The following is a 27997-nucleotide window of genomic DNA, read 5'->3' as shown; positions in this document are numbered from 1 at the left end:
TATATAGTTCAAAAATAAATAACAATGGGAAAAATAGTAAGTCAACATAATGAAAACACAATGTAGCAAACTTACAATTTGATATGTTTTATTATTTTCACAAAATCTTGCTTCAGCATAGCCAAAATCGTTCCTGGAGGGAAATTTATAGCCTTAAATGCAAATATTATAAAAGAAAATTTTTAATTAATGAACTGAGTATCTAATTTAATAGGTTAGAAAAAGAATGGCAGAATAAAACCAAAGAAAGTAAAAAGAAAGAAATAATTTAAAAGTTACCCCAGGGGCACCTAGGTGGCTCAGTCAGTTAGATGTCCAACTCTTGATTTTGGCTGAGGAAATGATCTCACGGTTCATGAGATTGATCCCCATATCAGGTTCTCTACAGACAGCATAGAGCCTCCTTAGGATTCTCTCTTTCTCCCTCTCTCTCTGCCCCGTCCCCATTTACATGCCTTTGCTCTCTCTCTCTCAGATTAAATAAACACTTAAAATAAAATTAAACAATTAAACAGTTAAAAGAAATAAAAATTACACCAGAGTAAAATGTAACAGAAAACAAATAATGGAAAAACACAATGAACTCAAAATGAATTGAAGCAATTAATAATTAGATCTATTTCTTGCAACTATATCAAGGAAAAATGAGGAAATTATAAGGAAACAATAATAGAAATGAAAAAAGGAAAATAACTGTGATCTAGTTGTGATTTAAACATTTCCACCCATAAATCTAAAGAGATTAAATAGATAATCTTCCAGAAAAATATAAACCACTAAACTAACTTAGAAGAAATTGGAAACCTGAATTAAATCAGCAGTGAAAAACTTACACTCAAAGTACACACACGTACACAACACACACACACACGTACCCACACACATTCTGCCAAGATTTCAAGGACCAGATCATTCCTATTTTAGATCAGCTATATATAAGAAAAGCTATTATGGCTCAAAAAGAGAAGTGGCCAAATCAAAAATAGGGTGGTGTCTAGAAACTTAAACCAAAAGAACGAACAGTTCTCAGGAAGGTGGAGAGCTGCCAGACCCCACATACTTCCTGGTTGAAGTACTCCTCATCCCTTAAGGGACATGCATCTGTATTGCACCCTATCTCTCCCCTCCATGGTGCTGCAGTAATGGCCTTTACTAAAATTTTACATTTGTCTTTGAGATTATTTGGTCAATTTCTGATTCTGTCACTGGTGTGTCAATTATATGAGGGCAGAAATCACTTTTTTTTCATCTTCGTGATCCATTACCTGGCATAGAATGGACATGCAAAAGATTCTTCTTAAGGAGTGGAATTTAGGAAATCAATGTGCCCTTGGGCTTCATTAAGTTTTAAATTTATAATTGTGGATAGAACTGTCAAGGAATAAGGCTGAGGACAGACCACCTAATACTCAGCAAGTACCTTAAGTGTGGGGAGATTCCAGGAGCTGGAGATGAGACACTAAAAGTGGCAACGGTTGGATGAAATGCCCACAAATGCTTGGTCCCCTTTGAGACCCAGACCAGACTGAGGAGTCCCAACAATACAAATTACAGAACTGGGAAGTGAGCTTACCCCACTGCCCTGCCCACTTGGCTACCTGGTCTCTCAAAGAGTGCCTGGGAAGGAAGACCTAAAGTGGTGAGCAAGGAAGGAGGGTGGGGAGGTGGGGTGGTGTCATCAAAGAAAGGCAGGAGTGGAAGACAAAGGAATGGAGTAGGGCACAAAGAAGGCTAGAAAAACTAAGGTCTTTGGCTGAGAAGGATCAGGAACAGTGATTTCTGATGCCTATGTAATGTAACAGAACTTCCTTCAATAATTTTTTTTGTTTTATTGATTTTTGAGACAGATAGAGACAGAGCATGAGTGGAGGATGGGCAGAGAGAGAGGGAGAGACAGAATATGAAACAGGCTCCAGGCTCCAAGCTGTCAGCATAGAACCCAATGCGGATCTCGAACCCACGAACTGTGAGATCATGACCTGAGCCAGAGTTGGACGTTTAACTGACTAAGCCACCCCGGTACCCCAGAACTTCTTTCTAATGAATGATCTCAGAGTTTGTTTTGCTGAGTACTTTGACTGATCCCAGATTTATAAAGGGCCAAGACTGATTTGGAGATTAGAGGTTGAAGATAGATGAGGCATAGTGTCAGACAGAACATTTCTGAAAGACAGTCTGTGACACAAAAGGGTAGGGTAGGGGCCGTTGTCAGCAAGGTAGCGCCTTAACTGCCTTGTAGCAAGATCACTGATTAATCTCTAGGGTGGGAAGGACCATTGAGAATAAGACTATCCAAAATGCAATTTTAGGTTGTATCTTTATGATATATAAACCTTCAGGGCCTCCTAGGTGGCTCACTCAGTTAACTGTCCAACTTTGGCTCAGGTCAGGATCTCATGGATGATGAGTTCGAGCCCTGCATGGGGCTCAGAGCCCCCTTCAGATGCTCCGTCCCCATCTCCCTCTGCCCTTCCCTCATTTGCTCTCTCGCATGTGCTCTTGCTCTCGATCTCTCTCCCTCTCTCAAAAATAAACATTTAAAAAGAAAGCCTTCAGTAAAAACTTTGCCACACCTAACAGCCTTCTGTTTATAGTTGGTTTGGAGCAAAATACAAGAAATTTGGAACCTATGGCAAGCCAGAGGTAAGGGAACATCCAGGAACATAGAAGCCGGAACAGGACTTTAGCTGAAAGAGGAGTCAGAATGAGAAGTGACCATAACAGCTGACCCATTGGGATTTATCCACTACAGTCCTGTCTCCTCCCCATTCTGTCCAGGACCTGCCCTGCTTGGAAGGGTGAGCAGTGTCTTACCTAGATGTCGAGGAGCAGGGTGGCCCCAGCTGACATCCAGGCCATGGCCACTGCTCCAGATCGAGGGTGAGTCAGGCCCTCAAAAGTAATGAAAATCAGGGGTACCTGGCTGCCTCAGTTGGTAGAGCATGCGACTCTTCATCTCAGGGTTATGAGTTCAGGCCCCACATTGGGCATAGAGCCTACTTAAAAAAAAAAAAAAAGTAACAAGCATTATCAAAAGATGCCTTCTGTGAGCCTGTCTCTGGAGATGCAAGAAAAGGAAGAGGCGTGGAGAGAAGCTGCACCCCTAAAGAGAATACGGTAGTGGAAGATTCTGAAGGAGGGTCAGCAGGTTCCACTCACAGGGCCTGGAGACAAGAGGAAGGAACTGTCCAGGGAGCCAGCCCAGGAAAGGCCAAGACTCACTAGAAATTGATGCAAACAGCACAGAAGGCAGGAGATGAGGTCATTCCATTTGCCCAGAGGAAAGTGAGGTCCAGAAAGCTGGCTTTCCTCCTTCTGGCCAGGGTACTCCAGGACAGCCAGGCGGAGCCTGCTCCTGCCCTTTCCCCCACACTGAGGGGACGATGGGCCCTAGCTCAGAGCACAAACACCTCCCTTGCATGACTGAGTAGCTCACGTTTAGTCAGTCCTCTCAGGACCCCCCAATTCCCTTTTGGGTAAGTTCTTCCTAAAGGTCCCAACTCCTCATTGTTCCTGCATAGGGTCATCCATTCCCACAGGCCCCCATCTCCATATGCCCACTAAGGTTTAAGATCCACAGTGAAGACAGTGACCATGATCTGGGGAGGGACAAGACTGGTAGCGACAGCACAATCCTCAGATCCCAAGGTTCACACTCTGAGGTGGGAATTCAGGCGCCCTGTCAGATAGGGAAAGGGATGGCTGGGTATAAGTAATTCTTCAGATCACACTCACACATGGCTTCCCACTTGTGAGGACCCTCTTGAAGCGGGGGGCCTGGGGAAACGCAGGAAGATGGAAAATATGAAGAGAAAGGAAACCAGAGTGAGACAGAGAACAGACCTAACAAGTGAGATCACAGGAGTGTGACATTTTATGAGCAGAGTGGAAAACAACTGCAAAGCCCCTGAATGAAAAGTAGCCTGGAGAAATAAGCCATGTGTTCCCAGGACTGAAAGAAAAGTCCAGCTAGTTCCAACACCCCCAGGACAGAGGAAGAAGGGAAGCGATGACCCAGGGGAATCTAATCCCAGGACCCCAGGGATGGACACAGCTGGAGGTGGGGATGGGAAGGGAGGATAAAGGGAGGTAGTAAGGGGCGGAGGAAGGGCTGATGAACAGGCATGATACCCAACTCACAGGGTGGCAGGAAGAATAGATGAGATCACATGTGATCTCCTAGCAGAGTCCGGCAAAGAGGACACAGGCTTAAGTCCCTTGTTTGCAATTCTGAACAATTCTGTGGCAGTCTTTTGGCCATAAAACCAGACCTCGGTTGATGCAAGGGTTAGTTACAGTCCTTTTTCATCCCCACTTAATTTTTTAAAAAATTTTTAGAGAGAGAAAGAGAGAGAGAGAGTGGGGGAGAGGGACAGAGGAAGAGAGAGAGAGAATCTTGGGCAGGCTCCGTGACCAGCACAGAGCCTGACACAGACAGGGCTCAATCCCACAACCATGAGATCGTGACCCTGGGATCAATACCTGAGCCAAAATCAAGAGTCAGATGCTAACCACTCAATTGAGCCACCCAGGTACCTCAACCTCACTTAGTTTAAATATTCAATAGATTTGCTGCAGAAATATTGTGCTTGAATGTGAGCACTACCCTACCCCATGAGGCATCTTGTGATCCTTCTCCCCCAAATCTGAAAAATTTATCTGACCCCAATTGTTTTAGATAAATGTTTGTTGACCTGTACTCAATTCAGGTTCCCCTTCCTTCTCTAAACTGTTAATAGCTTGTAAACTCTGAACTGGGGGTGATGTGGGCATAATGTACACAAGTGTGTGAATAGGAGAGATGGGTGCCCCGTGCATCCAACATTCTGTAAAAGAGGAAGGCATGAATGGGTTAAGTTTTTAGTGAACACAAAAGTGAGCTGGAAACCCTGGAGAGGCCAGCGTGTTTGAGATGGTGGATGTCTTTGAAGAGCAGCAAGTCTTCTGATACTGCGTGCCCTTTAATACTCTCCCCGCACCCAGCACCCAGCACATGGAAAAGGGGGAGGGGGTGGAAGTCACTGCTCTGAGAAAAAAAACAGCAACAAAAGAGCTTCAGCTGCCATCAAAGGTCGGTTTGTCACCTGAAGCCAGCAACTCAGAGGAACTGCAGCTGTACTCAGAAGGTGCAGAGAGCAGGCACCAGCATCCAGCTGGGGGTGGCAGTCCCGAAGAGGCCAGCAGTCAGCAGAAAGAGCTCCCTGGGCAAGAGCCATGGGCCGGCCACCCCCCTGCTGGCTGTGGATTCTGGGGACTCTGGCAGGGCTCTCGGCCACCCTAACCCCCAAGTGCTGTCCAGAGAAGCACTACTGGGCCCAGGGAGAACTGTGCTGCCAGATGTGTAAGCCAGGTAAGAGAGGAGCCCTCGCCAGGGTGTTGGGGTGAAGGGCGGTGGAGAGTGCATCTGAGTTCCAGCAAGGAGAGGAATGCAGTGGCACCTTGAAGAGGGAAGAGAGGTGGCCTTCTTTGGGCCTTGACCTGGACCTCTGCTCACAGGGACTTTCCTTGTGAAGGACTGCGACAGACACGGAGAGGCTGCTCAGTGTGATCCGTGCACACCGGGGGCCTCCTTCTCACCAGACCACCACATCCGGCGCCACTGTGAGAGCTGTCGGCATTGTAACTCTGGTGAGATGGGCACATCTCTGGGGGATCAAGGTGGCAGAGCCAGGGGTGGGGAAGCAAAGAGGAGGGAGGTCAGAGCTTGTCACTTCAAGACTACTGCCAATGGAGCCAATGCTGGGAAATGGGATGCCCTGAGCAGGGCACGTATTGATGTCGAGAGAACTCCAGTATCACCGGGAATGGGGGAAGCAGAATTTCGGGGGCTGCAGAGAATGGGTGGACAACTCAGATCATGACAATATAAAGGAGGAAGTGAAAAAAAGGAGAGGTGGCTGTAGGGCTCAGATTTCAGATGAGCAACCCCCCATTGATGAATTGGCTGTGTCTGAAGTGCACATTCATTTGGAACTTGGAATACATCCTTCCTTCCTTCATTTCTTCTTACTTCTTTCCTTCCTTAGTTTTTACTTATTTGAGAGAGAGAGAAAGAGAGAACAGGGGAGGAGCAGAGAGAAGGAGAGACAGAATCCAAAGCAGGCTCTGCACTCTCAGCACGGAGCCAGATGTGGGGCTTGAACTCACAAAATGCAATATCATGACCTGAGCTGAAATCAAGGGTCAAATGCTTAACCAACTGAGACACCCAGGTGCCCCTCTTCTTTTCTTTTCTTTTTTAATGTTTATTTTTATTTATTTTGAAAGAGAGAGCCAGAGCAAGAACAGGAGAAGGGCATAGAGAGGGAAAGAGAATCCCAAGCAAACTCCAAGCCACCTCAGGGCTCAATAACACAAACTGTGAGATCATGATCTGAGCCAAAATCAAGAATTGAAGGCTCAACCGACTGAACCACCCAGGTGCCCCTAAGGAAATCACAATACCAGCCAATGGGTAACACCCTTCTTGTTTTTTCCCGCACAAAAGCCAATTAAGGAAAATGAATAGGTATGTGGCCCATGTTTATTTTGCAAGTTTATCTTTTTTAAATGAAGAAGTGTAACTTGTGCAGCTGTTATTAATTCTTTTATTATTTGTGCACCTTAGCTAGAATTTCAGAAACTGTGTGCCAGCCAAGATAGAGCAGCAGACTTTAAAATGGCCCCTTGGGGGGTGCCTGGGTGGCTCAGTCAGTTAAGCCTCCGGCTTCGGCTCAGGTCAGATCTCATGTTCGTGGGTTCGAGCCCCGCGTTGGGCTCTGTGCGGACAGCTAGCTCAGAGCCTGGAGCCTGCTTCCAGTTCTGTGTCTCCTTCTCTCTCTGCCCCTCCCCCTCTCATGCTCTGTCTCTCTGTGTATCAAAAATAAAATTTAAAAAATAAATAAATAAATAAAAATAAATAAATAAATAAAATGGCCCCTTGGGGTGCCTGGGTGGCTCAGTCCGTTAAACATCCAATTTTGGCTCAGGTCATGATCTCATGGTTTATGGGTTCTAGCCCCACATCATGCTCTTCACTGACAGCATGGAGCCCACTTGGGATTCTCTCTCTCCCTCCCTCTGTCTGGTCCTCCCCCTCTTTTTCTCTCTCTCTCTCAATAGAAATAAACATTAACAAAATGAAAAATAAAAACAAAGTAAAAAAGGTTTTGCTATTGCAAATAAGTCAAAAAACAACATCTCGAATATACAAGTATTCCTCAGTCTACTTAACTTAAAGGGCGAAAGATTTATGCGATCTGAAGAGTATTAGTCTACTTAACTTAAAAATATATTAATGGATGCTTTTCTCTTCTTGTCAGCAACCGCAGCAGGACTGGAATTATTTTACTTATTTTTAATGTTTATTTATTTTGAGAGAGAGGGAAAGGGAGAGAGAGGGGGAGAGAGAGAGAACACAAGTAGGGCAGGGGCAGAGAGAGTGCAAGAGGGAAAATCCCAAGCAGGCTCCACGGTCAGCTTGAAGCCCTACTGGGGGCTGGATCTCAGGAACTGTGAGACCATGACCTGAGCCAAAAACCAAGAGTTGAATGGCCAACCAACCAAACCACTCAGGCAACCCTGGAAGTATTTTAGTCAAAGCCTCCCCACTCACTGTGGAGGCCCCACAAGGAGGCCTCTTCCCAATACTGAGCCCGTCCAAACTCCCTTTGCTGTGTTCCAGACCAGGCAATTCATAAGACTCAGCCCATAGGTCCCCAAAGCACTCAGGCAACAATGGGCTGTGGGCCTCCAGGTGACAGTGGCCAGGGATGAGGTGATCAGGCAGAGGCTGAATGCGTTTGGCCCCCTCTGGACCTCAGTATTCCCATGGTAAGATGGAGAAGTCAGCCTGGAATTTGGGGCACAGGTTATACATGGTGAAGAGAACTCCCAGGTCTCTGGATACTCATCACTGAAAACAAAGGCACTCCTTCCACTTGTAACCAAGCCCGGCCCCTCCTTAACCCTTCCCTTCCCTTTGGGCAGATACCCTCCTGCCCACCTGCTCCTGCGTCTGAGGTGATCTTCCTTACCTTTGCCTACCTCTTCTCCTCTCCCACGTCACTGTTCCCTCCCCCATCACTGTTTTCTTTTTGCAGATCCTTGTCCAGCCTGGATCACAATTCCTGGTAAGCCACAGGAAACCAAATTCTAGTAGCAACTATGAGTCAGAATTCAGAAAGAAGCAACCACAGGGGCATAAGGATGGGAAGATGGAATTTCTGTCCCTCTCCCTTTCCTGACAAAGGGCATATGCTAAAGGAATGTTAGAGTACTAGGAGTCATGTTCGACCTCTTCCAGCCTTCCTTTCTGCACCCCTCTTCTGCCTGTGTGGGCTCTTCTCCCTGGTTCCCCATGAGTGCACTGTCCTAAGGCCCCACCGGCTCATGCACAAACCTGGCCCATGTCGGAGTGCCGATGCCTTCCCCAGAATTACCCTCCTCTTCTTAACCCCAATCACCTGTGAGCTCAATTGAACCCAGAACCCCTCACATCCTCCTCCTCTAGTATAATTTATTGGCAGTCATTCAGCACCCGACCTCTACACTTAAATAAAATTTCTATTTTAAAGCCAAAGTAGGGGCACCTGGATGGCTCAGTTGGTTGGGTGTCCAAGTTCAGCTCAGGTCATAATTTCACAATTTGTGGGTTTGAGCCCTATGTCGGGCTCTGTGCTGACAGCTCAGAGCCTGGAGCCTGCTTCGGAGTCTATGTCTCCTTCTCTCTCTGCCCCTCCTCTGCTTGCACTCTGTGTCTCTGTCTCTCAAAAACAAATATTTAAAAAAAAATTTTTTAAAAGGCAAAGTATATTGGTAATCAAATAACTCTCTAGTAAAGTTTAAAACCTATCAGGGGGTCACCTGGATGGCTCAGTTGCTTAAGTGTCCAACTGTTGGTTTTGGCTCAGGTCATGAGCTTGTGATGGTTTGTGGGTTTGAGCCTGTGTCAGGCTTTGCACAGACAGTTCAGAGCCTGCTTGAGATTCTCTCTCCCTCTCCTTCTGCCCTTCCCCCATCTCAAAAATAAATATTTAAAAACAAATTTAAAAATATAAACCTATCAGGGACCATAGCAGCACTATTCCTAATTGCTTAAAAACGGGAAACTACCCACAGCCATTAGCAGTAGAATAGACAACTAAATTAGGGCATATTCATACAGTGGAACACTATGCAGGAGAAGGAGCAGTCTATGGTTACAATATAGGTAAATTTCACAGAGTTGAGGAAGAGTGCCTGACACAAGTCAGTACACACCCATGGCGACATATATATAGTACAAAAAGAAGCAAAATCAACTCGCAGTGTTAAAAAGTCAGGCTAGATAGTGGTTATATGTGGGTGGGAGGAGGCAGTGACTAGAAAGGAACACTGCTGCTCTTGTCTCTGGGTCCAATTTGTAGCAATTCTCAAGCTTTATGCTTCTGATCTGTGTCCCTCTCTGTATGTATATTACGCTTCAAGAAGTTATAAAAGTATCAGCAAATAAAAGAGAAAATCATGCAAGCTGTTTCTGTTTTTTACAGTTTGTATTTCAGAACCATGAATTTTCTAAAAGGTCTTTGTTTTTCCTTTCATGGCAATTGTACTACAGGCAGAGGCACTGGGTGACAGTGAGGGAGGGTCAGGCCTTTGTGTGGATGGGGCAGGAGTTCCTGGAGCAGGGTCCAGGACGGGTGCTCAAGATAGGATTTACCAAGCGCCAACTTGCTGGTCCCTGAGGCCTGAGCTTCTCATGTTCCTCCTGCCCTCCTCTGTCCCCAGGTCTCCTCATTCGAAACTGCACCCTCACCGCCAATGCAGAGTGTGCCTGCCCCAAGGGCTGGCAGTGCAGGGACAAGGAGTGTACCGAGTGTGATCCTCCTTCAAATCCCTCACTGACACCTCATCCATCTCCAGCCTCAGACCCACACCCACAACCCACTCACTTACCTTACGCCAAAAGTAAGTTCCAGGCAATGCTTTGTCCAGTCACAGCGATAAGGGTCACCCCCCAACCAGCACCCTCCCCACATAAGTGGCCTGGCCAGCTGGTCAGCCATCTCACCCAGCACCTCTTAGGCCTCAGGCCTTCATTCAGCCCACACTTGTGCCCTGGAAGGTTCCCTCCTGCTGCTCACCCTGTCTTTTTTCCAGAGATGTCAGAGGCCAGGACAGTCCGGCAGGTGCAGACTCTAGCTGATTTCAGGTGGCTGCCTGCCCCAGCTCTCTCGACCCACGGGCCACGTAAGTTTTCTCCCCATTCTCCGCCCCCAGAGAGAATGCATACAGGAGAGGGAAGTCAGCCAGAAAGCTCCTAGGAGTTGGGGTAAGAAGGGGGAGAAGCAGAGTCTAGGGATTAGGAAAGGATTAGTCCAATTGTAGCAGTAGGAGGAAGGGTAAGAGAGAGTTGGCAGGATGGGTAACAGGTGGCCTGGGCTGAGGGGAGTCAAGACCTAGGCCCTCCCCAAAAACCCTGTATGGCCCCTGTCTACCACAGCCCAAAGGTCCCTGTGCAGCACAGACTGCATCCGCATCTTTGTGGTCCTCTCTGGAATGTTTGTTGCTTTCACCATGGTCGGAGCCCTGTGCCTCCATCAACAAAGAAAATATGGACTAAGTAAGAGACAAAATGCAGGTCTCCAGTCCTGTCCCTGCACCCCACCCTACCTCAACCCTGCTACCCATGCCTGGAACCTCTCAGTAGCCTCCCTTGCTCCATCTTTACCAACCCTTGCTCCCGCCTTCTATTCCTCCCCTCTTAGCCAAAACCACCCTAACAGCCCTCCCCCTCCTAACCCTCCTTTGCTCATCTGCACTCTCTTCACCACCACCCCCCACCTTTACTGCATCAGATTCTCCTCCTGCAGACAAAGAAGAAAGTCCAGTGACGCCTGCAGAGTCTTGTCCTTACAGCTGCCCCAGGGAGGAAGAGGGGGGTGTCATCCCCATTCAGGAAGATTACCGAAAACCAGAGCCTGCTTCCTACCCCTGAGCGTGGGTGCTCGCCTTAGGGGTGGGGAAGTCATCACTACAATAAAATCCCAGCCTCCATCCCACCCCGTTGCCCTCCGGGGAAGGATGAGACCTGCCCACCCCCCCACCCCCCCGTTTCAGTACTGTCCTCTCATCAGGTCCCTTTCCTGTGTGCAGACTTGAGAAGGTGCCTTTTGGAGACTGGCAGTGACAAGGACCCGAGGGGATGTGGTGGAAGGTGGGTGGGTCACAAGAGCCCGGTGCGCCCTGGCTCAGCCAGCTTCACCCCTGCGCTGCACTGGAGGGCTGCGGCCCTAGCTGGAAAACACACTTCTGTCTACAAACCCCACGTGCTGTATCACTGATGTAGAAATTCGGCAAAATAAAACGACGGCCAGCCACACACAGAAGCTCTCCCGTTACTTTCTCTCTGAAATTCCAATCTCAGGGCGCCAGCCACACTCAGCCTCTCGTCCCAGATCAGAAATCCGAAGGAGGAGGTCTCTCCAGGGCGGACTAGTGTCAGCCCAAGTCGCGGAAGGGGGACCGCCAGTGGGTGTGGCACCAACCGAAAATGAAGAAAGGTCCCCAGGCTCCCGGGGATCCTGCTTCTGGCTTCAGTCTCTCCCTTCCCCCTCCCCGTTTCCCTTACTTCGGCTCCGGCTCCGCTCTCTTGGGTGAGGAGTCAAGGGGTGCAAGCCATGAAGTCAGGTCTTGAAATAACGAGATTTGCGGTAGGCAGGGGGGGAAAGGAGAACCGTGAACGCGACGCTGGTGCAAGCACCTAGTTAGTGGTCTCACTCACAGGCAGAGGCAGCCGCGGTGACACTCGAAGTGAAAGCGAAAGAAAAGTAGGCCAAAGACTGAAGAGAACGCAACAGGCAGAAAGGGTGGTTCGGAGAGCCCCCTCTTCTCCAGCCTGGACAAGCCAGCCGGCGCTGTTGAGACAGGTGGCCCTGCGGGAGGGGCGGGAGCGCAGCCCCCATGGGCGTGGGGGAGGGGTGGGGCCTGCTGCTTTGCCTGGCCTGGACCCTGGCCTGGACCCTGTCCCGAGCTGAGGCAGACCCAGGTGAGCGGGGGGGGGGGGGGGGGGGGGGGGGGGGGGGGGGGGGGGGGGGGGGGGGGGGGGGGGGGGGGGGGGGGAGCGCGGGCTGAAGTGTGTGTGGGGAGGAGTGTTGGCCCCGGGGCGCACCAGGGAGCCACCCACCCCGACATTCCAGAAGGGAAAGGGGGTGGGGGGAAGGCCCGGCTTCCAGCAGCCTCCTAAGCACAAAAGGAGAAAAAGGCTGGCAAAGCAAAGAACCAATGGTGTTGAGAGGGGGAAGCCTGGAGGAAAGGTCAGAGGAAGAGAGGCCTCCTCGGTGGATGGTGGATGCGGTGGGAGGCCTCCTGGAGCGGGCACTGCCTGGGAGCAGACACCTTCCCAAGCGGAAAGTTGGGAAATTCCCGGGGAGGTGAGCCCTGGAGGTGGAGGAGGGGAGGGCCACCCTTAACGGCTGAAAGTAGAGCAGACCCAGTGGGCTGGCTGGGAAATTGGAAGATGGCTGCCAACTCCCCTCTCCGCACAAACAGCCTGTCTCCTCTTCCAGTGGCAATTTTGCTCCTTTATTTGCTTTTGCTGAGAAGTCTTTTGACTGAAGAGAAAGTTTTTCAGCTGGCAGTTGTGATAAGAATAAAAACAAAACTCCCCTGGGGAATGCAAATCCAGAGTTTTAAATAATTCATACCTGGTATGTGCCTGGACTAGCAGGTGCTTCCCAGAAAGCTGGTTTGGAGGTGAACAAGAGAGGGACACAGAGACAGCTAGGACCCTAGAAGACAACTTCTACCCCTTCCTTGATGAGTCCACAGTTGGGGTGTAAGGCAAGTACAGAAGCAAGTCTCTGGACAAGAGGGTGCTCACCCCAGTCTTTAACCTGCAGCAGAAAGGCAGTGGCGGGCAGTGGATGTGGTCCTAGACTGCTTCCTGGTGGAGGAAAGTAGGCACCCTGGAAGTCTTGCTAGCAGCAGGACCATGGTGGACGCCTTGCTCGTGCTGAGGCAGGTACCAGTGCTGGATGATGGCTCCCTGGAAGCCTTCACCGATTTCCAAGGGGACACACTGGCCAAAGACAACCCACCTGTTACCTTCGAGGCCTCAGGTAAGAAGCCCTCCACCCTATGTCCCAATCTTTCTGGGCTCCCTCCGCTGGGACACCCCAGTTCCTGAGTTTACCCACTGCACCTGTTTCCCATGGACCCAGGTGTTCTCAATCCAACTAGACCTCTGTGCTGCCCTTCTCCCCCAGTGAACTTGGTACAGATCCCCCATGCCAAGGCCTTGCTCCATGCTGACTGCAGCGGGAAGGAGGTGACCTGTGAGATCTCCCACTATTTTCTCCAGGCCACTGAGAAGAAAGTTTCGTTCATCACCAACGTGCAGGTACCTGGAGGGGGACCTAGTGTCTCCATGGTGATGAAGGTTCTCAGGGATGCTGAGAATGGGGCTGTCTTGCACCCCACACTGAATCTGCCCCTGAGCCCCCAGGGGATGGTGCAGACTGCAGGTGAGAAAATTAATAGTAGAGGAAATAAAGTTGTGGGTTTTTTCAAGTGGGCAGTTTATGGGGGACTAAAAGGAGAAGGAAGGGAAGAAGTCCACCTCCATCCACATCAGTCATCTCAGGGTGTGCCCCCAGCCTCAGTCCTTTCCCCTAAAGACCTAAAGAATTGGACTGGGATCATTTTCACCTCCCTTGTGTGAAGAAATGAAATGCGAGGCTTTATTCACATATGCTGCCCACAGCAGCTTATTAAGCCAAGCACCAGCTGTGTCCCGGGGAAAGCCAGCCTGTCCTGGTGCTTCAGGATGATCAGAGTGACACACATGCCTTAACTCTTGTTAGCAAAACCTGGTCCTTCCCCTTTCCCATCTGGCACATCCCAGAGGGCACAGGAAATTGAGAACATGATGCGAGGCTTCTCCAGAATTTCTCAAATCCAGTATTTTGCCTCCAAAAAGAAGACAACCAAGTACAGAGATACGGATAAGGGCTAGCCTCTTATCCGTAGAAAGCCCCAGAACACTCAACCTAAGTTTATCCTGCCACAGCAGAAAAGAGGGGCTCTCATGTCTGCCCAGTGTCAGCCATAGTCCTGGCATAGCTAGATATTCCCCCTTTCTATCTTTCTACCTTTTGTAGGGGTATTTCAAACCTACAAAAAAAGGTGAAAGAATAATGTAATGAGCACCTGTATACCATTCGCCTAGATCAACCCAGTTATTTTTTAAATGTTTATTTATTTCTTAAGGAAAGAGAGATAGAGCATGAGCAGGAGAGGGGCAGAGAGAGAGGGAAACATAGAATCTGAAGCAGGCTCCAGGCTCTGAGCTGTCAGCGTAGAGCCCGACGGGGCTCAAACTCATGAGCCATGAGATCATGACCTGAGTCGAAGTCACACACCTAACCTACTGAGCCACAGGTGCCCTATATCAACCAATTATTAATGTCTTGCCACATTCTCTCTCATGATAGATGGAAGGATAGATATCCTCCTCCTGAACTAACTGAAAGTAAGTTGCACATACTCCAACTCTTCACCCCAAAGTTTCCATGTATAGCATGTATTGGTTTATAACACAAAGTTTATAACCAAAAACAAGGATATTCTCCTTCATAATCACAAAACCATCACCTTGGCAGCAAACCAAGCTGAGGAGCAGTCTAGGGTGGTGCAGGCAAGAAGAGGGTACAGTGTGTAAAGACTTTAAGAACATGTTCTCACCATCACACCACCACCATATTGGCAATTCTGAACACCGTCAGTAATCAAACACTCCTCCCTGCCAGGGAAGTCCGTTCTCACCACTGCGTGGTACACCACTGAGCATCAGACTCAAGAAATGTTTTTTAATGTTAATTAAATTTAATGTTAATTCTGAGAGAGAGGGAGAGGGAGAATGTGTGTATGTGTGCATGCACAAGTGGGAGGGAGCAGAGAGAGAATCCCAAGCAGGCTCTACACTGTCAGCGCAGAGTTGGATGTGGGGGGGCTTGAATTCACAAACCATGAAATCATGACCTGAGCCAAAGTCAAGAGACGCTTGACATCTGAGACACCAAGGTGCGGCCAGAACTAAGAAATTTAAAAATTGATGCAGTAGTACTGTCAACATAGAGTCCAAATTCAATTTCTTCAGTGGTCCCAATAATGTTCTTTATAGCTTTCTGGTTTATTTTTGTTTAAGTCCAGGATTCAAACAAGGGTCATGCATTCAGTTGTCCTGGGCCGTTGGCCTCCTTTACTCCAGAACAGTCTTTTCCTAGCATTGACATTTTGAAGAGTCCAGGCCTGCTGTCTTGTAGAGTATTCTATCATTTGGATGTGTCTGATTGTTTCCCTCATTAGATTCAGGTTCAGCATGTTTGGCACAAATACTACCACTGCGTGCTTTTTAAAACTCTTATTCCTATTTAGTCTTCACAGCAGTCTTGCCTTAAGCAGATGACCTTGGCAACCCTTACTGCCTTGCCCAAGGTCACAGAGCTAGTAAATGGAAGAAGCAGGGTTCCAAAGCTTTTGCTGCTATTCCAGTGGTCTCACCTGAGTGTCAACAGTAACCCATAATTTTGCATGTGTAATTTTCTGGTGAGAAGTCCATAGCTTTCGTTAGATTATCCAGGGATAAGTTAGGATCACCATGTGTGCCATGCTGCCTTTCCAGAGCACCATTTCTTTGTGGCTCCATCTTTCTTTTAAATTAATTAATTTATTTATTTATTTGGTGGGGAGGAAAACGTGTACACACAAGCAGGGGAGGGGCAGAGAGAAGGAGAGACAGAATCCCAAGCAGACTCCATGCCATCAGTGCAGAACTTGATGTGGAGCTCGAACTCACGAACTGTGAGATCATGACCTAAGCAAGATCAAGGGTTGGATGCCCAACTGACTGAGCCAGCCAGGCCCCCCACTTTGTGGTTCCACCTGACAGGGAATGAGCTCAGCTGGCCTCACTGTCCAGGAGGGGAGGCAGGGGCAAGTGTATGCCCACAACATGCCCACAGCTCAGATATCAGGTGGACTCGAGGAGGAAGTAGCCCCCAGTTACCCTTCTTTTTCTCACTACAGTGGAGCTCCAAGTGACAACACAGACCCCATCGCTGAATTTCCTGCTGGGGACCTCAGCCTCCCTGCACTGTGGCTTCTCCATGGCCCCAGGCTTAGACCTAACTGGTGTGGAGTGGCGGCTGCAATATAAGGGCCATGGCCAGCTGGTATACAGCTGGACCACAGGGCAGCGGCAGGCCAAGCGGGAGGGCGCCACCCTGGAGTCGGAGCAGCTACTCCTGGCCGGGGATGCCTCCCTCACCCTGCCTAACCTCACTGTGAAGGATGAGGGGACCTACATTTGCCAGATCACCACCTCTCTGTACCAAGCCCAACAAATCATCCAGTTCCACATCCAAGGTAAGGTCATAATCAGTGCTCAAGGAGAGGGGATGGGATATGCCCATGGAGGTGTTTTCCAGGGCAGAATCCAACACAAGGGCAATTTCCTGAGAAGCAGACTGAATGGCCACAATCTAACTGCATCTCCACCCTAGACATGCAGACTGTCCTCTGTCAGACTCCAAAATAATTCCATCAAGCAATTTCCCAGCCCAGGATCCTGCTGCCCTGCCCTGGATGGCTGTCTCCAAGTACCCATGTCCTCTTGACACTTCCTAAGAAGGAGCAGCAGCAAACCAAGGAGGGGGCCATCTGACTGGCAGGAGTATTTCATCACTTATGTCCTTTAAAATTGCCAGCTTACAGTGATGATAAGAAGCGAGGCTTTAGTTGGTTTCACTATTGCTTTTCAATTACCTGTGGAAGATACCCCCCCACCCCGGCCTGCCTCTGGCCAGCGCATTGGCACTGCACTAAGCTTCCACAATCTGCTCTCACTCCCAGCAGGAAGAGAAGGCTTTGGGCAGCTCTGCTGTCCAGCTTGATCCCTCTGGAATCTGACTCCTCGTTCTTTCTTCCAGCTTCCCCCAAAGTACGACTGAGCTTGGCAAACAAAGCTCTGCCACCCACCCTCATCTGCAACATTGCTGGCTATTATCCTCTGGATGTGACTGTGGCATGGACCCGAGAGGAGCCAGGTGGAGCCCCGGTCCCAGTCTCTGGGGCCTCCTTCTCCAGCCTCCGGCAAAGCCCAATGGGCACCTACAGCATCTCCTCCTTCCTGAAGGCAGAACCTGGCCTTGAAGGCTCCACTTACACCTGCCAGGTCACCCACATCTCCCTGGAGGAGCCCCTTCAGGCCAGCACCTGGGTTGCCCCACCAGGTACTAGGAGTGCCCTCTTTTCCCCACCTCCGTACTTGTATTTGGCCTCATGGCTCACCTGCCCACTGCTCATCTTTGGCCTTGTTGTACTTCCCGCAGCACTTTGTTCAGCCTCGGCTTGTTTCCCAAGGTGACAGCCTCCACAGCTGCCACTGTGTCCCAAGATGTCATTACACAGGCTCCAGGGTACCAGGCAGTGTACAGAGAGCTAGCGATCAAGGGTGAATTGTTCCTGCCCTCAAAACACTTAGGTTGGAGGGACAGACTAGGCAGTCAGGGAGGACGGCCTAGAGGAGATTCATACCAAGCTAGTTAACTCAGCAGGAAGGGAACACCCAAGATGGAAAGAAGGGCACATGTGACAGCCAAATTATAAGTCTAAGGAGAATGTGGGGAACTGCACAGCTAGAGCTAGGGTGTGTTGGGAAAGAGAGAAGTGGCTCTGAAGCTTGAAAGTAATTACATTTATTAACCATTTACATGAATCAAGCACTGTACTAAAGCACTTAGCTGTACGATCACATGTATTGTCTCGACCCCCATTTTATGGATGAGCAAACTTACACTGAAGGATGTTAAGAAATTTGCCCAAGGTCACCTACCTAGTAAATGGTAAAAAAGAAAATATGAAAAATGGGCTCCCCTACAGCCTTCAACCATCTCTGGCTATTAGTGGGCAGATCACAATGGGCCTTCGAGCTGGAATTTCATCCTGAAGTCACAGAACCTCATTGAAAGGTTTTTAACAAGAGATGCAAACATCCAGGAACACCAGGTATCATTTTGTGGCTCACCAGACTACCAAGTTTCCAAAAAACTGGGGTTCTGTCTCAACTTACATCATTCCCCAGCTAGCCGCAAAATTCCAGTTTACCTGTCACAATTAATCTAACCTAAATCGCTCTTGCGAAGCAATTAAAAATGTCCCAGGGTGGGAAGAGGTAGGAAACCTCGTGTGAAGGAACACATGGACGGGCATCCAACAACCTCAACAGGTATGAAGACTACAGTGGGCCCAGTTCCTGGGAGAAAGCAGGACACTGCTAAGAGCTCCTTCACCGGGAATGGGGTATCTGTCTGTCTGTCTGTTTCTCTCTCTCTCTCCTTCCCTCCCTCCTTTGTCCCTCTTGCTGGGGCCGGTGCAGGATCTGGCTTGGGCTCAGAAAGGATTCCTATCTACTAATTCCTGCCCATGCTGCTTTCAACCTACAGAGCAGAAAATGGCCTTTGGAGTCCTCTTTGCCAGCAGCCTCTTCCTTCTTGCGCTGTTGTTCCTGGGGCTTCAGGTAAGCTCCTGATGGTCCTCAGCCCTGCCCCGCCCCCTTGTCACCTAAAGATTAGCCAGCTGCAGCCACCTTCCCACCCAGATCAGGGATGAAACCCAAGTGTCCTGAATCCCAGCCCATCCCTGAACCACTTTTGAGGTTACGCCAACTAAAACCAACCTCCTTCCCCCTTGTTTTCTCCTAGCTCCCTCACCGAGGTCTGCCGAGACGCTGAGGCCCTCTGGGTAACCAATCTCCTGCCTCAGTAAGAAAGAGTAGCCATGTTCTCCCAGAAGGACCCTAGCTAAGTGTCAGAAGTCAAAAAGACCTGAAGAAAGGCATGAGGAAGGCACAAGTCACAGGAGCTCTGGCTCTGTGTGCGTCTCTGCCTTCCTTCATTGTGTCCCTGGGCTGAACACCAACGGAGAAAAACGTGAAGAGGTTGGGAGGGTGGTAGGAGGGCAGAATGTCTGGGTGGAGGTTAAAAATAAGCCTGTGGTAGGAGCAGCAAATGGGAAGATGTTAAGAAAGGAGCAAGTGAGGGGCAGTGGGGCAAAAAGATGGGGGTTGGGCCACACAAACATCTGAACTCTGCCTAAATAAAAGCCCCTTGTGTCCTCAGAAACAAAGCTTTTCCACTCTCCTATCTTTCCCCACACTGGACCCAGCTGAGCCCTGTCCCCAAACCTAGCCACGCCAACTTGTGAAGTGTTCAAGGTGTCACACAAAGGCCCTCAGCGGCAGTCCTGGGGCTCCACGCCAGTTGTTCTGTGTACCCTTGAGCACAACTAAGGTTGTGCCCCTTTAGACAGCTACCAGGCATTTCAGGATACCTACAAACTCCCCAGTCCCTCAACTGCAAGGGGGGAGATGTCTCTTTTCATTTATTTCTAAATTGTGTCGGTACAGTGGAACTCAGCCTAATGAAACCGTACGTGAGGCTGCTGGGGAATGTGTGTGTGTGTGCTGAGGCCTCATCTGGGCCCGCCCCCGGGGACAGGCCGCGCAGCCTGAGAACCTAGGAAAGGTGGACAGGAGGTGTCTGAGAAAACCTGCAGTTGTTTGTGAAATGATGTTTGAGATGCCCACTCAGCTTCCTGCCATCACTTCCTCTCGCTAGTACCTGGAAGAGCTGGGCTGCTCCAGGTATGAACACAGAGCGGAGACCACTTCCTCTGCCAACACACAGATCTTTCATCTCGAGAAGACCACACGGCACACATAAGCCAGTCTTCCGGCCTCACGCAACATCAGGCTACAGAAGGAAAACAACCCCCCACCCCTGGCCCCTCATCGGTGACTCCAACCCAAACAACAACCAAGTCAGTTTAGTGGTAGGAATTTATATTTTTTTTTGCCTTTGTTCAGAATACATGAAATTGGTAAATATGCCACATGCCTTTTGTGGAAGTACAACTTATTATTCTATACAAGTATGGGGTTGGGGGTAGGAAAAAAGACAGAGGTGATGACAGACACACAGTGGAAACCCCACATCGCCTCATGGCAAACCAAAGCCGAAGGGGATGTGGGAAGCTTGGCTTCATTTGACTGCAAAGTCCCGGGGTTTGGTTGCATATTTGCTCATGCACATGGGGGGGGGGGGGGGGGAGGACAGCAAAGACACAGAAGAGGGCACAGGGTGGGGTGAGAAAGAAAGTAGGAGGGCAAATATCCCCAAAAGAACAAAGTCAACTACATTTGATAAGCCTCAGAGGGACAGAAACCCAGGAAAGAATTCCTGTGACAGGACTAGGTAGGCCAAGAGGGCGAATTTGCTCCAGGCTCGGGACACATCGAGGACACTGGTGATTCTTCTCCAGCGGTGACCCCCTGCATTAGGCAAGAAGGAGCCCAGAGGATAGTGGAGACCTTCGAGGGGGGCTGTTGGGAGGGTACACTGACTGCTTTCTTCCAGCTCTTCAGTCCTGCCCTGGGGCAGGACGAAGGGAATGTGAGAAAAAGGGGCGAAGGGAGAGGAAGGATGGTTTTGCACCATGAAATGCTGCTGCGTGGAAAGTAAGCGTCCAGACCCAGCCCAGCCTGCCCTCAGCCTCTTCCTGCTCGTGGGCCAGACAATGGGAAAAATCAAGGGTGATGGGTGCTTCCCCTCCTGTTCCCAACCTGCCCTCCTCCCCTCACACCTGGGTCTGTTCCACTCAACATCCTATCCTGAAGTCCAGCAGTGGCCTGAGCTTCTGCTGTCTGCCCCCCCCCCCCCCCACAAACCATGCAGAGAGGAAAGGAAAGGAGACAACGTGGCATTCAGATGGGTACAGGTGGCTCAGAAGGGGAACACAATGCAGGAAGAACAGACAGGTGGCTCTCGATGGGAGGGCCCCATGACAGCACAGCAGTCCAAAAGCACACTGTCAACGGACTGTCCTGCCTCCCACCCAAGGCTGGGCGGCCAGGTATACTAGACTTCTCTGAATACTCAGAATCAGCTACCCTCAGGAAGTACCTCCTGCCTCATCCTTGTCTTTGGCAAGGAGCTGGGAATAGTGTAGAGGAAAGGAATCCCTGAGAGTCCCAGGATCCTCATTCCTAACACTTCACACTTTATCAACGGGAAGGGAGGAACAGGACCCCGCTCAATAAGCAAGCAAAAAGTAGCTTCTTCCAAGCTTGTTATTCTCAAATTAGGCCCTTGACTCATTGTCTTTCTAGAATTAACATGTACTCTCTCTTTGTCTATGCCAACAATTAAAATTGAGAGTCCCAAGCTTTGGCTCTACAGAATTATTTGGTACTCTTGTGAAGAACACAGAATGCTGCAAAAAATGTGGATGAGAGACACCCCCTTGTAGTCATGAGCTTATGAGGCTGCTTCGATAGGAATGAAGCCGGTACTTTTGCAATTCATGTGTGTGCTCTAGGTCTCCAGAAAACAAAGCAAAAGGTTGTAACATCCCTGACAACATAGAAAATCTTAGACTAACAGATTAGAAACTACTGCAAAAATAAGCCTGACTATCTAAAAGGATATCGCACCAGAACCAAGTTGGCCTCCGGGCCTACCCCCAGGATCCTCTGCAGGCCTGGCCTAAGAGAAGAGCCCCACGTGACCAGGGCAGTCTTGAGCGAGCTGCCATTCTCCTAGCTGTTCACAGCCTCCTCCTGCCAATGGCCTGGCCTTTCCTGGTGACACCACAGGCACCAGATACCCTTCTTCTCTGCTGGTCTTGGCACCTTCTTGGGCATATCACCCCAGCTTACACCCTTTTCTCTTGGCCTCCCATCCTTTTTGGCTTTGGGGGAACTTGAGAGAGGACCTAAGAAAGGGGTAGGGAGGAGGTGCCAGCTGTTGCTCTTCAGGTAGTTACTTTAGGACTGTGCCACGAGCAGCATTTCCAGTGTTGAGGGACACAGTGCAAATGAAAGCAACAGAAAAGGAGGAGTGGGCAACAGAGAAGCCTGGACGGGGTGGAGGAAGGCAGATGGGGATGTTTGTTGAGAGAGCAAACAGAGGGAAAGGAACATGAGTTTGGATGGCAATGGAGAACAGGGAAGGGGTGGCACATTCTCAAGTAAAAAAGTAGACTGGACACAGGAATCAGGAGGTCCCAGATGGAAAAGAGAAAGAGACAGGAGAAAACAAGAGGGCAAATTACATCGAGTTACTAGACAGGTCTTTCAGTTGCAGGTGTCCTATCCCGTGGTCACCCTTTGACCCCAGCCAGTGACAAACAGCATAGCCCCACTTCCTCAGAACAGGAGGGACCATCTTCCCACAATATCTTGCAGAGGGAAGGCTTGTCCATCAAGGCAGTCTCTTGCCCTTCCTCCCTCCCAAACCAGGTGATGACCCCACAGCAGCGATCTCCATACCTCAGTCAGAGCAGCCCCACTCCCCAGGCAGGCAGGCAGGCAGGCAGGGCTGGGAGAAGACTCCAGGACCTTCCCACCTCTTCACCCCACCAGCAACCTCAGCGATACTTACTTACAATAACTACCACGATGATGGCACAGATAGCTCCCAGCATGATCATCATCTGAGGAAACATTGACCAACAATGGGCCCTTGGATTTGGGGAAGGAGGAAAGACATATTCCCACTAGAGATGTGGGAACAGAACTAACTCCGTCCTAGAGACAGTGGAAGAAACCACACAACACCCAGGAGATCTGCAGGCGGGACTCTCCGGGAGGGCCCACCCCTCCTGGTCCCCATCAGACAACCAGCCCTGCCCCACACCTGAAGCTTCCCAAAAAAACATCATAGCATCTGCAGCCTGCTCCATTTTGTTTAGCTCCTGCTGCCCGAAGGCCTTGAAAGGAACTCAAGTGGAGATGTAGACAGACTTGGGATCTTTAGCCAGCTGGTTCATTTTTCATCATGAAGTGTTCAGCTCATTCCTAAAATCTGGCAGATATTCAAATATATTATCTAGCCTAGCCACCATGTTGATGTTAGCTGTGTGGGGGGAATGACCAGGAAAGATTTTTCCAGGGGTCTTTTGGGGGAAAGCGGGTTGACTGACCATTTCCAAACTCCTCGGGGTATCACTGTCCCCCAGTTTGTGATTCTGAATACTCTAGCCTACCCTGGTGGCCAGCTCAGGGTAATGCATCTCAAGGAGGCTTTCAGATTTCCCCCCAAAGTTCTACAGGGCAAAGATCCTGTGCCACTAGAGTTAAGGAATGTAGCACCCAAAGGTTTTCTTGCCTTCTAGGAGTTGAGGCCCAGGAAGTAAAAGCACAGAGAACAAGAAAACTCACCTTGCAGTTTTTCCACCAATACTTCCTCTTTAGCTTGGCAGCACTGCTCTCAAATTGTGATGCTCCCACCTGCAAGGCGTCAGCTCGGTCGTCCAGCTGTGACAGTATCTCATCCCTCTTGAGGACTTTGTCCACATTCACACGCATGATGTCCACCACCTGAGAGGGGTTGCGGAAACAAGGCCAGTAAGCTTCCCTGCTAGAGACAAGGGTAAAGACCAGTAAGGGAATCACAGGTCTGGCCCCGTTGTAACTCAAGAATGCCTTGCCCTTCTAGTTGAAACAAAGAGAGAGAGAGAGAAAAAAAAAAAGAAGTTTGTAAACTTCTATCAGCTGGAAAGTCTCAGAGACAAAGCTCTCCACTTACTTCCTCCACTTGTGCCTGGGTTTGCTGTAGTCGTCTGTTACTGGTCGTATTAGGAGGAGGGCCAGGGGGGGCCCCGGGGGGGCCCCCACCAGAGGCAGCCCCTTCTGCCCCTTCAGCGGGCGGCTGAGCTGGAGCAGACCTGTGGAGAGAAGAGGGCGAAGCACACAAGGTAACCGAGACAAAAAGGAATCTCCTGCATTCTCCCCGCCATCACCAACGCAATGGTGATTAGGTTATATGCAACGACAAGGGATGCTAACTTCTTGACAACACCAAGTAAGAAGATGCCGCATGCAAGAAGCAAAAGATCCTGTAATAACACTTCAATGATGCTTGGGGACTTCCAGGATGGCATCAGGAGATCCTGCTTTGGGCTATCCTTTGACCCAAATTCAAACAGTCTCTGGCACAACGGCTACAGGGACAAATGTGCCAGTCTTGGACTAGATGGCACTTTCCTTTTCACATGAAGTCAAACTGGAAAATTCCTCTCCAGGTTGGGAGACATTCACACAAAAGACTCAGCCCTCAGGACAAGCCTGTGGAATGAGCAGCTCTTTTACACAAAGCCTGAAGAAAAGGGCAAACTGACAGACCCCCCCTTAAAGGGATCTAGTTAACAGCTGCTTCACACAATGATTAGCATATTGGGACTGCCTTAAGGACAACTTGGGAGAATCATCAAAGGCAAGGCTTCTGTAGGTGGTGTTGAGTCAGGACTGTTCCCTTGCTTTGTTTGGGGCAGAGAAGATGGGGGATTTGCTTCGGTAGAACTGGGGGCCCAAAGCAATTGTGTTAGTTATGAAACTGTTCCAAGAACATAGACAGGAAGCAAAAATATGGGTAATGGTCCCCAACGTACATGCATCACTAACATCACTGTCCCTTCCTTTTCTAGATTTGGCATCAAGTCTCAGGAGGCTCCCCTATTTCTTTATGTCCCAAAGAGAAATCCTGGCTTACACTACTATACACAGAGATTGTTCTTACTTTCCCTTAGCCTTAGAAAGGATGAATCTAGTGTGGGGTCTTCAAGATAAGCTCCTTTCCATGTCCCAAAAATGGAGGCTAAATTCATCTCCTAAAGAATTTCTAGAAATCTAATCTAGGGTATGAGATTTTCTCTCCCAAGGAAGAATCCACTGGCAGAGCGACATTCTCAAACCTGATGGAGAATAGAAGTTATAGTAAGAACTCAAACAGAAGCAGAACCTCACAAAACATACCTCGCAGGCCCGGTCCAAGAGCAAAAGCCTTAGGAATTAAACCAACACAAGTCCAAAAAGGAAATGCCCTGACTACTCAACGATAAAACACCCAGAAGTTCTTGCTCCCTAAGTGAATTTCTTTCAGTCTAAAAAAACAGAGAATAACTCTTCAGAAAGGCTGATTATACCCGACTCCTCCACATTCAAGTAATGGCTTTCTCATTTCCCTCTAAAGCACAAAGGAAGCAAAGAAAAGAAATACACAAAGCCATGGGGGCCACAAGACTCTTGTGTTACTACTGAGCTAAACAATCCAGTTTTCTGAAGGTGGAAAATTGAGTATGTAGCAGCCAGTATTTGGTCTTGGAAGCAGTCCAGGATGATGGCACCAATGACAAGATTAAGGTCAGAGATCTCATGATGCCTGGCTAGTCAACCATGCTCTCTCCATCTCCTCCAGTTCATCCCACATGCCTGCCATTGGGAGCCTGTCCCCCTTCGCCCGCAAGTGGGAGGAAAAAAAATGGAATCTTAGGGGTTGGTCAAAATGCATAGAATATCACATACAGTTAAAACTGTAGAAATCAAATAAAGAAAAAAATGAAATGGTTATAAAGCATCTGAAGGGCCCATTTCACTTACTATTTGTTGGAAATTGGTAACACTCAGCAATAAAATATCCAGGGATAGTCATAACCCATATGTAACATTAAGTAAATCTTCTCCCTTTTTTGTCACTAGGAGAAGCAACACATACATATCTAGGACCAAGCCCAAACTCCAGACAGTAATAAGAATGAAAAATCTTGTTTTAATTCATTGCGGTCCTGACAGAAAAATACTTGATTCGTCTAGCCACAGTTCTCCCTCAGGATCTTGAGAATAGGGCTGATGTTGAAGATGGTCAGAGACTAAATTGAATTGCTGGGATCCTCGGTTCCATTTCTCTTCCAAATACTTGGCTAAGACTCAACGGCAGGAAAACACCTCCCATACAGGTGGTCTTGAAATGAATGGCTGCTTGGAATCACGTGCCACTGCCCCTTGGGTCTTTCTGAGCTGCTCGCCTGGCGCCAAAGAACTGTCAGGTAAGTTTTGGGACCTTTGCTCACTGCCAAGAGGGGCGTGGAGAAGGTGGGTAACGCGTCACAGATGGGGTGAGGGGCCATACATAAATCCACAGATTGCAGGGCAACCCAAGTTACTAACTGGTAGGTGCACTACTCATTCCTGTTTCCAGAAGCCGCGAGTACAGACAGATTCAATCAGAGAAGAAAGGGTCTCGAACCCCCTCTCCAGTGTCTCCATGCCCCACCTTAGTCAGGTCCTGGGCTTCACTATTATGAAGACCTGAATGAGGCGTTCCGCAGGCGAGAGAAGACAGTGCAATGAAGGTGGGACCCCTGCACCCCGACCCCGCCCGTGGGGTGCCGGCTGTGGCTGCTGCAGAAATAGGGGTACTACCCTCCCTCTCCAGGGGTGGCCAGGTCTGGGGGCGGCGTGCAGCGATGCTTCCCCGCGTAGCCGCAGCTGCTGCAATGCGCCATTTTCCGTCCCGCAGAGTCTGGCGCTGACGGTGGGAGTTGGCAAAGAGGTGTCGTGCCCCCCACACCAGAGTCAACTCACATTTCTGTGGCGGCGGAGGGCTCCGTCTTTTCTCCCGTGGCTGCGACGAGACACCAGACGGGGAACCGCTGCGGGTGAAGACGACGGAACTGCCGCGCTCCGCCTCCACTTGACCACCGAGAGCTCTAGCTGCGGTAGAAGTTACCGCAGCTGCCCCGCGGGTCCCACACTTTATTAGCGTCGGCCACGCCTCCCAGTAACGTTGACAATCCCGCGGCCCAATCCGAGCCCCGGACAGGCGCCAGTCTAGAAGCCAAGTCCGAATAAAGCCAAGCCCGCCCCGTCCCTGCAAACTGGCCTATCCCAGCTCTCCCCTCTCATTCCCGACTCCGGAAAGGAGCTGAGGGGATCGGTTCTTTGACCACTTTAACTATAGTTTGCTTACCAAGTCTAAGTGAGCGACAGGCTGGGTGGAAACGCGCGCCAGCTCTCTGGAAGGGAGGCCCCAACAGCTTGATTTAGGCCTTTTGGGTACCTACCAGCCACTGGCTGAGCAGTTCCTGCAGTCCGGGCCCGCCCCCGGCCCCCGGCGCTCTCAGCTCCAGCCAATCACAACCGCGGGCGGGCACCGGCTCGCAGCCAGGTGCGCAGACCCGGCCGGCGCCCCGCCTTAACTACCCACCTCTCACAAACTCTTAAGTGCAGAATCCATAAAGGCTGAGCCGCAGGTCCTCGTGATCCACTACCACGAGCGGGGTTCGGTCCCTCCAGAGCAAATACGAAGGCTCCATTCATCCTTTTCCTTCAGCATAGCCAGCAAGCTCCTCATGCAATGAATTAACTACCCCTGCAATCCCACCAGAGTAGGTTACCACTCGGACTCAGTTGCCCAAACCAGAAACTAGAAACCACCTCAGATTTCCTTCCTCGTTCATCTGTACCCCTCTTCTGATAATTCACCAAGTTGAATGGATCTTTCCTTTTTAGTTTTTCAAGGATTTGTTTCCCTCTTATAATGCTCCTACTCTCACTTTAGACTATTATCCCTTGCCTGGATGCCATCTGTTGTAAAACTTAACGTTATTTTACCTCCTGCTAAGAAAAAAAGATAAATAAACTGACACAATGCTTAGAATTTTTATTTTGTATTTATTTAAAGTGTAGATTTATATAGATACAGATTTTTTATAATAGTTCATTCTTGTACATACCTAAAAAAGAAATTTAAAAAGACCAACATGGTAACAGTATTCCCAAAACTTAACTTCAGAGCCTGACTCTTATGATTCTTGTTTGTTTGCTTGTTTAATCTTAGATGTCCACGATTTTTCACACAACATAGTCCTGTGTACATGCCATCAAGGGCTTTGGTGATGCAGCATTTCTTAAAAGAGTGTTCCTCTTCTGTCTCCAGAATTTTCTTCCAAGCTTCAGACACCCATTTGGCAAGTTTTGACTCTTCTGGGTATGACAAATACAGTATGACTACCATCTGGCTAATAGTTACAGTAAAACGTTGTAATTTAGATTTTTTTTTTACCCATCTTTTTTAAGTTTATTTATTTTTGAGAGGGAGAGAGAGAGAAAGAGTGTGTGTGGTGAGGGAGAGGCAGAGAG

General features: G+C 49.3%; 3 protein-coding genes across 10 annotated transcripts; 2 read left to right on the top strand and 1 right to left on the bottom strand.

The window, feature by feature from the left end:
• Positions 1-5010: 5010 nt before the first annotated feature.
• On the top strand, positions 5011-11343 carry CD27 (CD27 molecule). Of its 4 annotated transcripts, none has more exons than XM_029953285.1 (7): positions 5011-5350; positions 5497-5628; positions 8082-8111; positions 9748-9927; positions 10120-10209; positions 10463-10582; positions 10818-11343. In XM_029953285.1, the coding sequence occupies exons 1-7, from the start codon at positions 5215-5217 to the stop codon at positions 10955-10957; spliced, it is 828 nt and encodes a 275-aa protein (XP_029809145.1). In that variant the 5' UTR covers positions 5011-5214; the 3' UTR covers positions 10958-11343. The 4 variants fall into 4 exon arrangements, with proteins under 4 accessions (XP_029809145.1, XP_029809147.1, XP_029809146.1 ...); XM_029953286.1 differs by having other exon boundaries at positions 5021-5350; positions 10833-11343; XM_029953287.1 differs by lacking the exon at positions 8082-8111 and having other exon boundaries at positions 5020-5350.
• Positions 11344-11416: 73 nt separating this feature from the next.
• Positions 11417-19146, top strand: TAPBPL (TAP binding protein like). The gene is given in 9 exon segments (XM_029953284.1): positions 11417-11615; positions 11746-11893; positions 11895-12007; positions 12861-13079; positions 13227-13484; positions 16048-16386; positions 16950-17252; positions 18465-18538; positions 18723-19146. Coding segments are annotated over 9 exon segments (1587 nt in total). The 5' UTR covers positions 11417-11512; the 3' UTR covers positions 18753-19146.
• Positions 19147-19844: 698 nt separating this feature from the next.
• VAMP1 (vesicle associated membrane protein 1) lies at positions 19845-26929 on the bottom strand. Of its 5 annotated transcripts, none has more exons than XM_029953290.1 (6): positions 26826-26929; positions 26441-26508; positions 23607-23745; positions 23240-23398; positions 22465-22512; positions 19845-20450 (listed from the first exon to the last, which is right to left on the bottom strand). In XM_029953290.1, coding segments are annotated over exons 2-6 (570 nt in total). In that variant the 5' UTR covers positions 26443-26508; positions 26826-26929; the 3' UTR covers positions 19845-20228. The 5 variants fall into 5 exon arrangements, with proteins under 5 accessions (XP_029809150.1, XP_029809149.1, XP_029809151.1 ...); XM_029953289.1 differs by having other exon boundaries at positions 26441-26569; positions 26826-26921; XM_029953291.1 differs by lacking the exon at positions 26826-26929 and having other exon boundaries at positions 19845-20350; positions 22461-22512; positions 26441-26813.
• Positions 26930-27997: the final 1068 nt, after the last annotated feature.

This window comes from Suricata suricatta, chromosome 10, assembly GCF_006229205.1.
Source record: "Suricata suricatta isolate VVHF042 chromosome 10, meerkat_22Aug2017_6uvM2_HiC, whole genome shotgun sequence".
Taxonomy (NCBI): Eukaryota; Metazoa; Chordata; class Mammalia; order Carnivora; family Herpestidae; genus Suricata; species Suricata suricatta.
This window is presented reverse-complemented; position numbering and strand designations above follow the sequence as displayed.

Bases quoted from the DNA above. Each gene is read 5' to 3' on its own strand.
- CD27 (XM_029953285.1), top strand. From the start codon at position 5,215: ATGGGCCGGCCACCCCCCTGCTGGCTGTGGATTCTGGGGACTCTGGCA. The intron at 5,629-8,081 runs GTGAGATGGGCA...TTCTTTTTGCAG, and splicing joins CTGTCGGCATTGTAACTCTG to ATCCTTGTCCAGCCTGGATC. The intron at 8,112-9,747 runs GTAAGCCACAGG...CTCTGTCCCCAG, and splicing joins AGCCTGGATCACAATTCCTG to GTCTCCTCATTCGAAACTGC.
- VAMP1 (XM_029953290.1), bottom strand. The intron at 22,513-23,239 runs GTGAGTTTTCTT...ATGTTTCCTCAG, and splicing joins ATTGGTGGAAAAACTGCAAG to ATGATGATCATGCTGGGAGC. The intron at 20,451-22,464 runs GTAAGTAAGTAT...GTCCTGCCCCAG, and splicing joins CCATCATCGTGGTAGTTATT to GGCAGGACTGAAGAGCTGGA.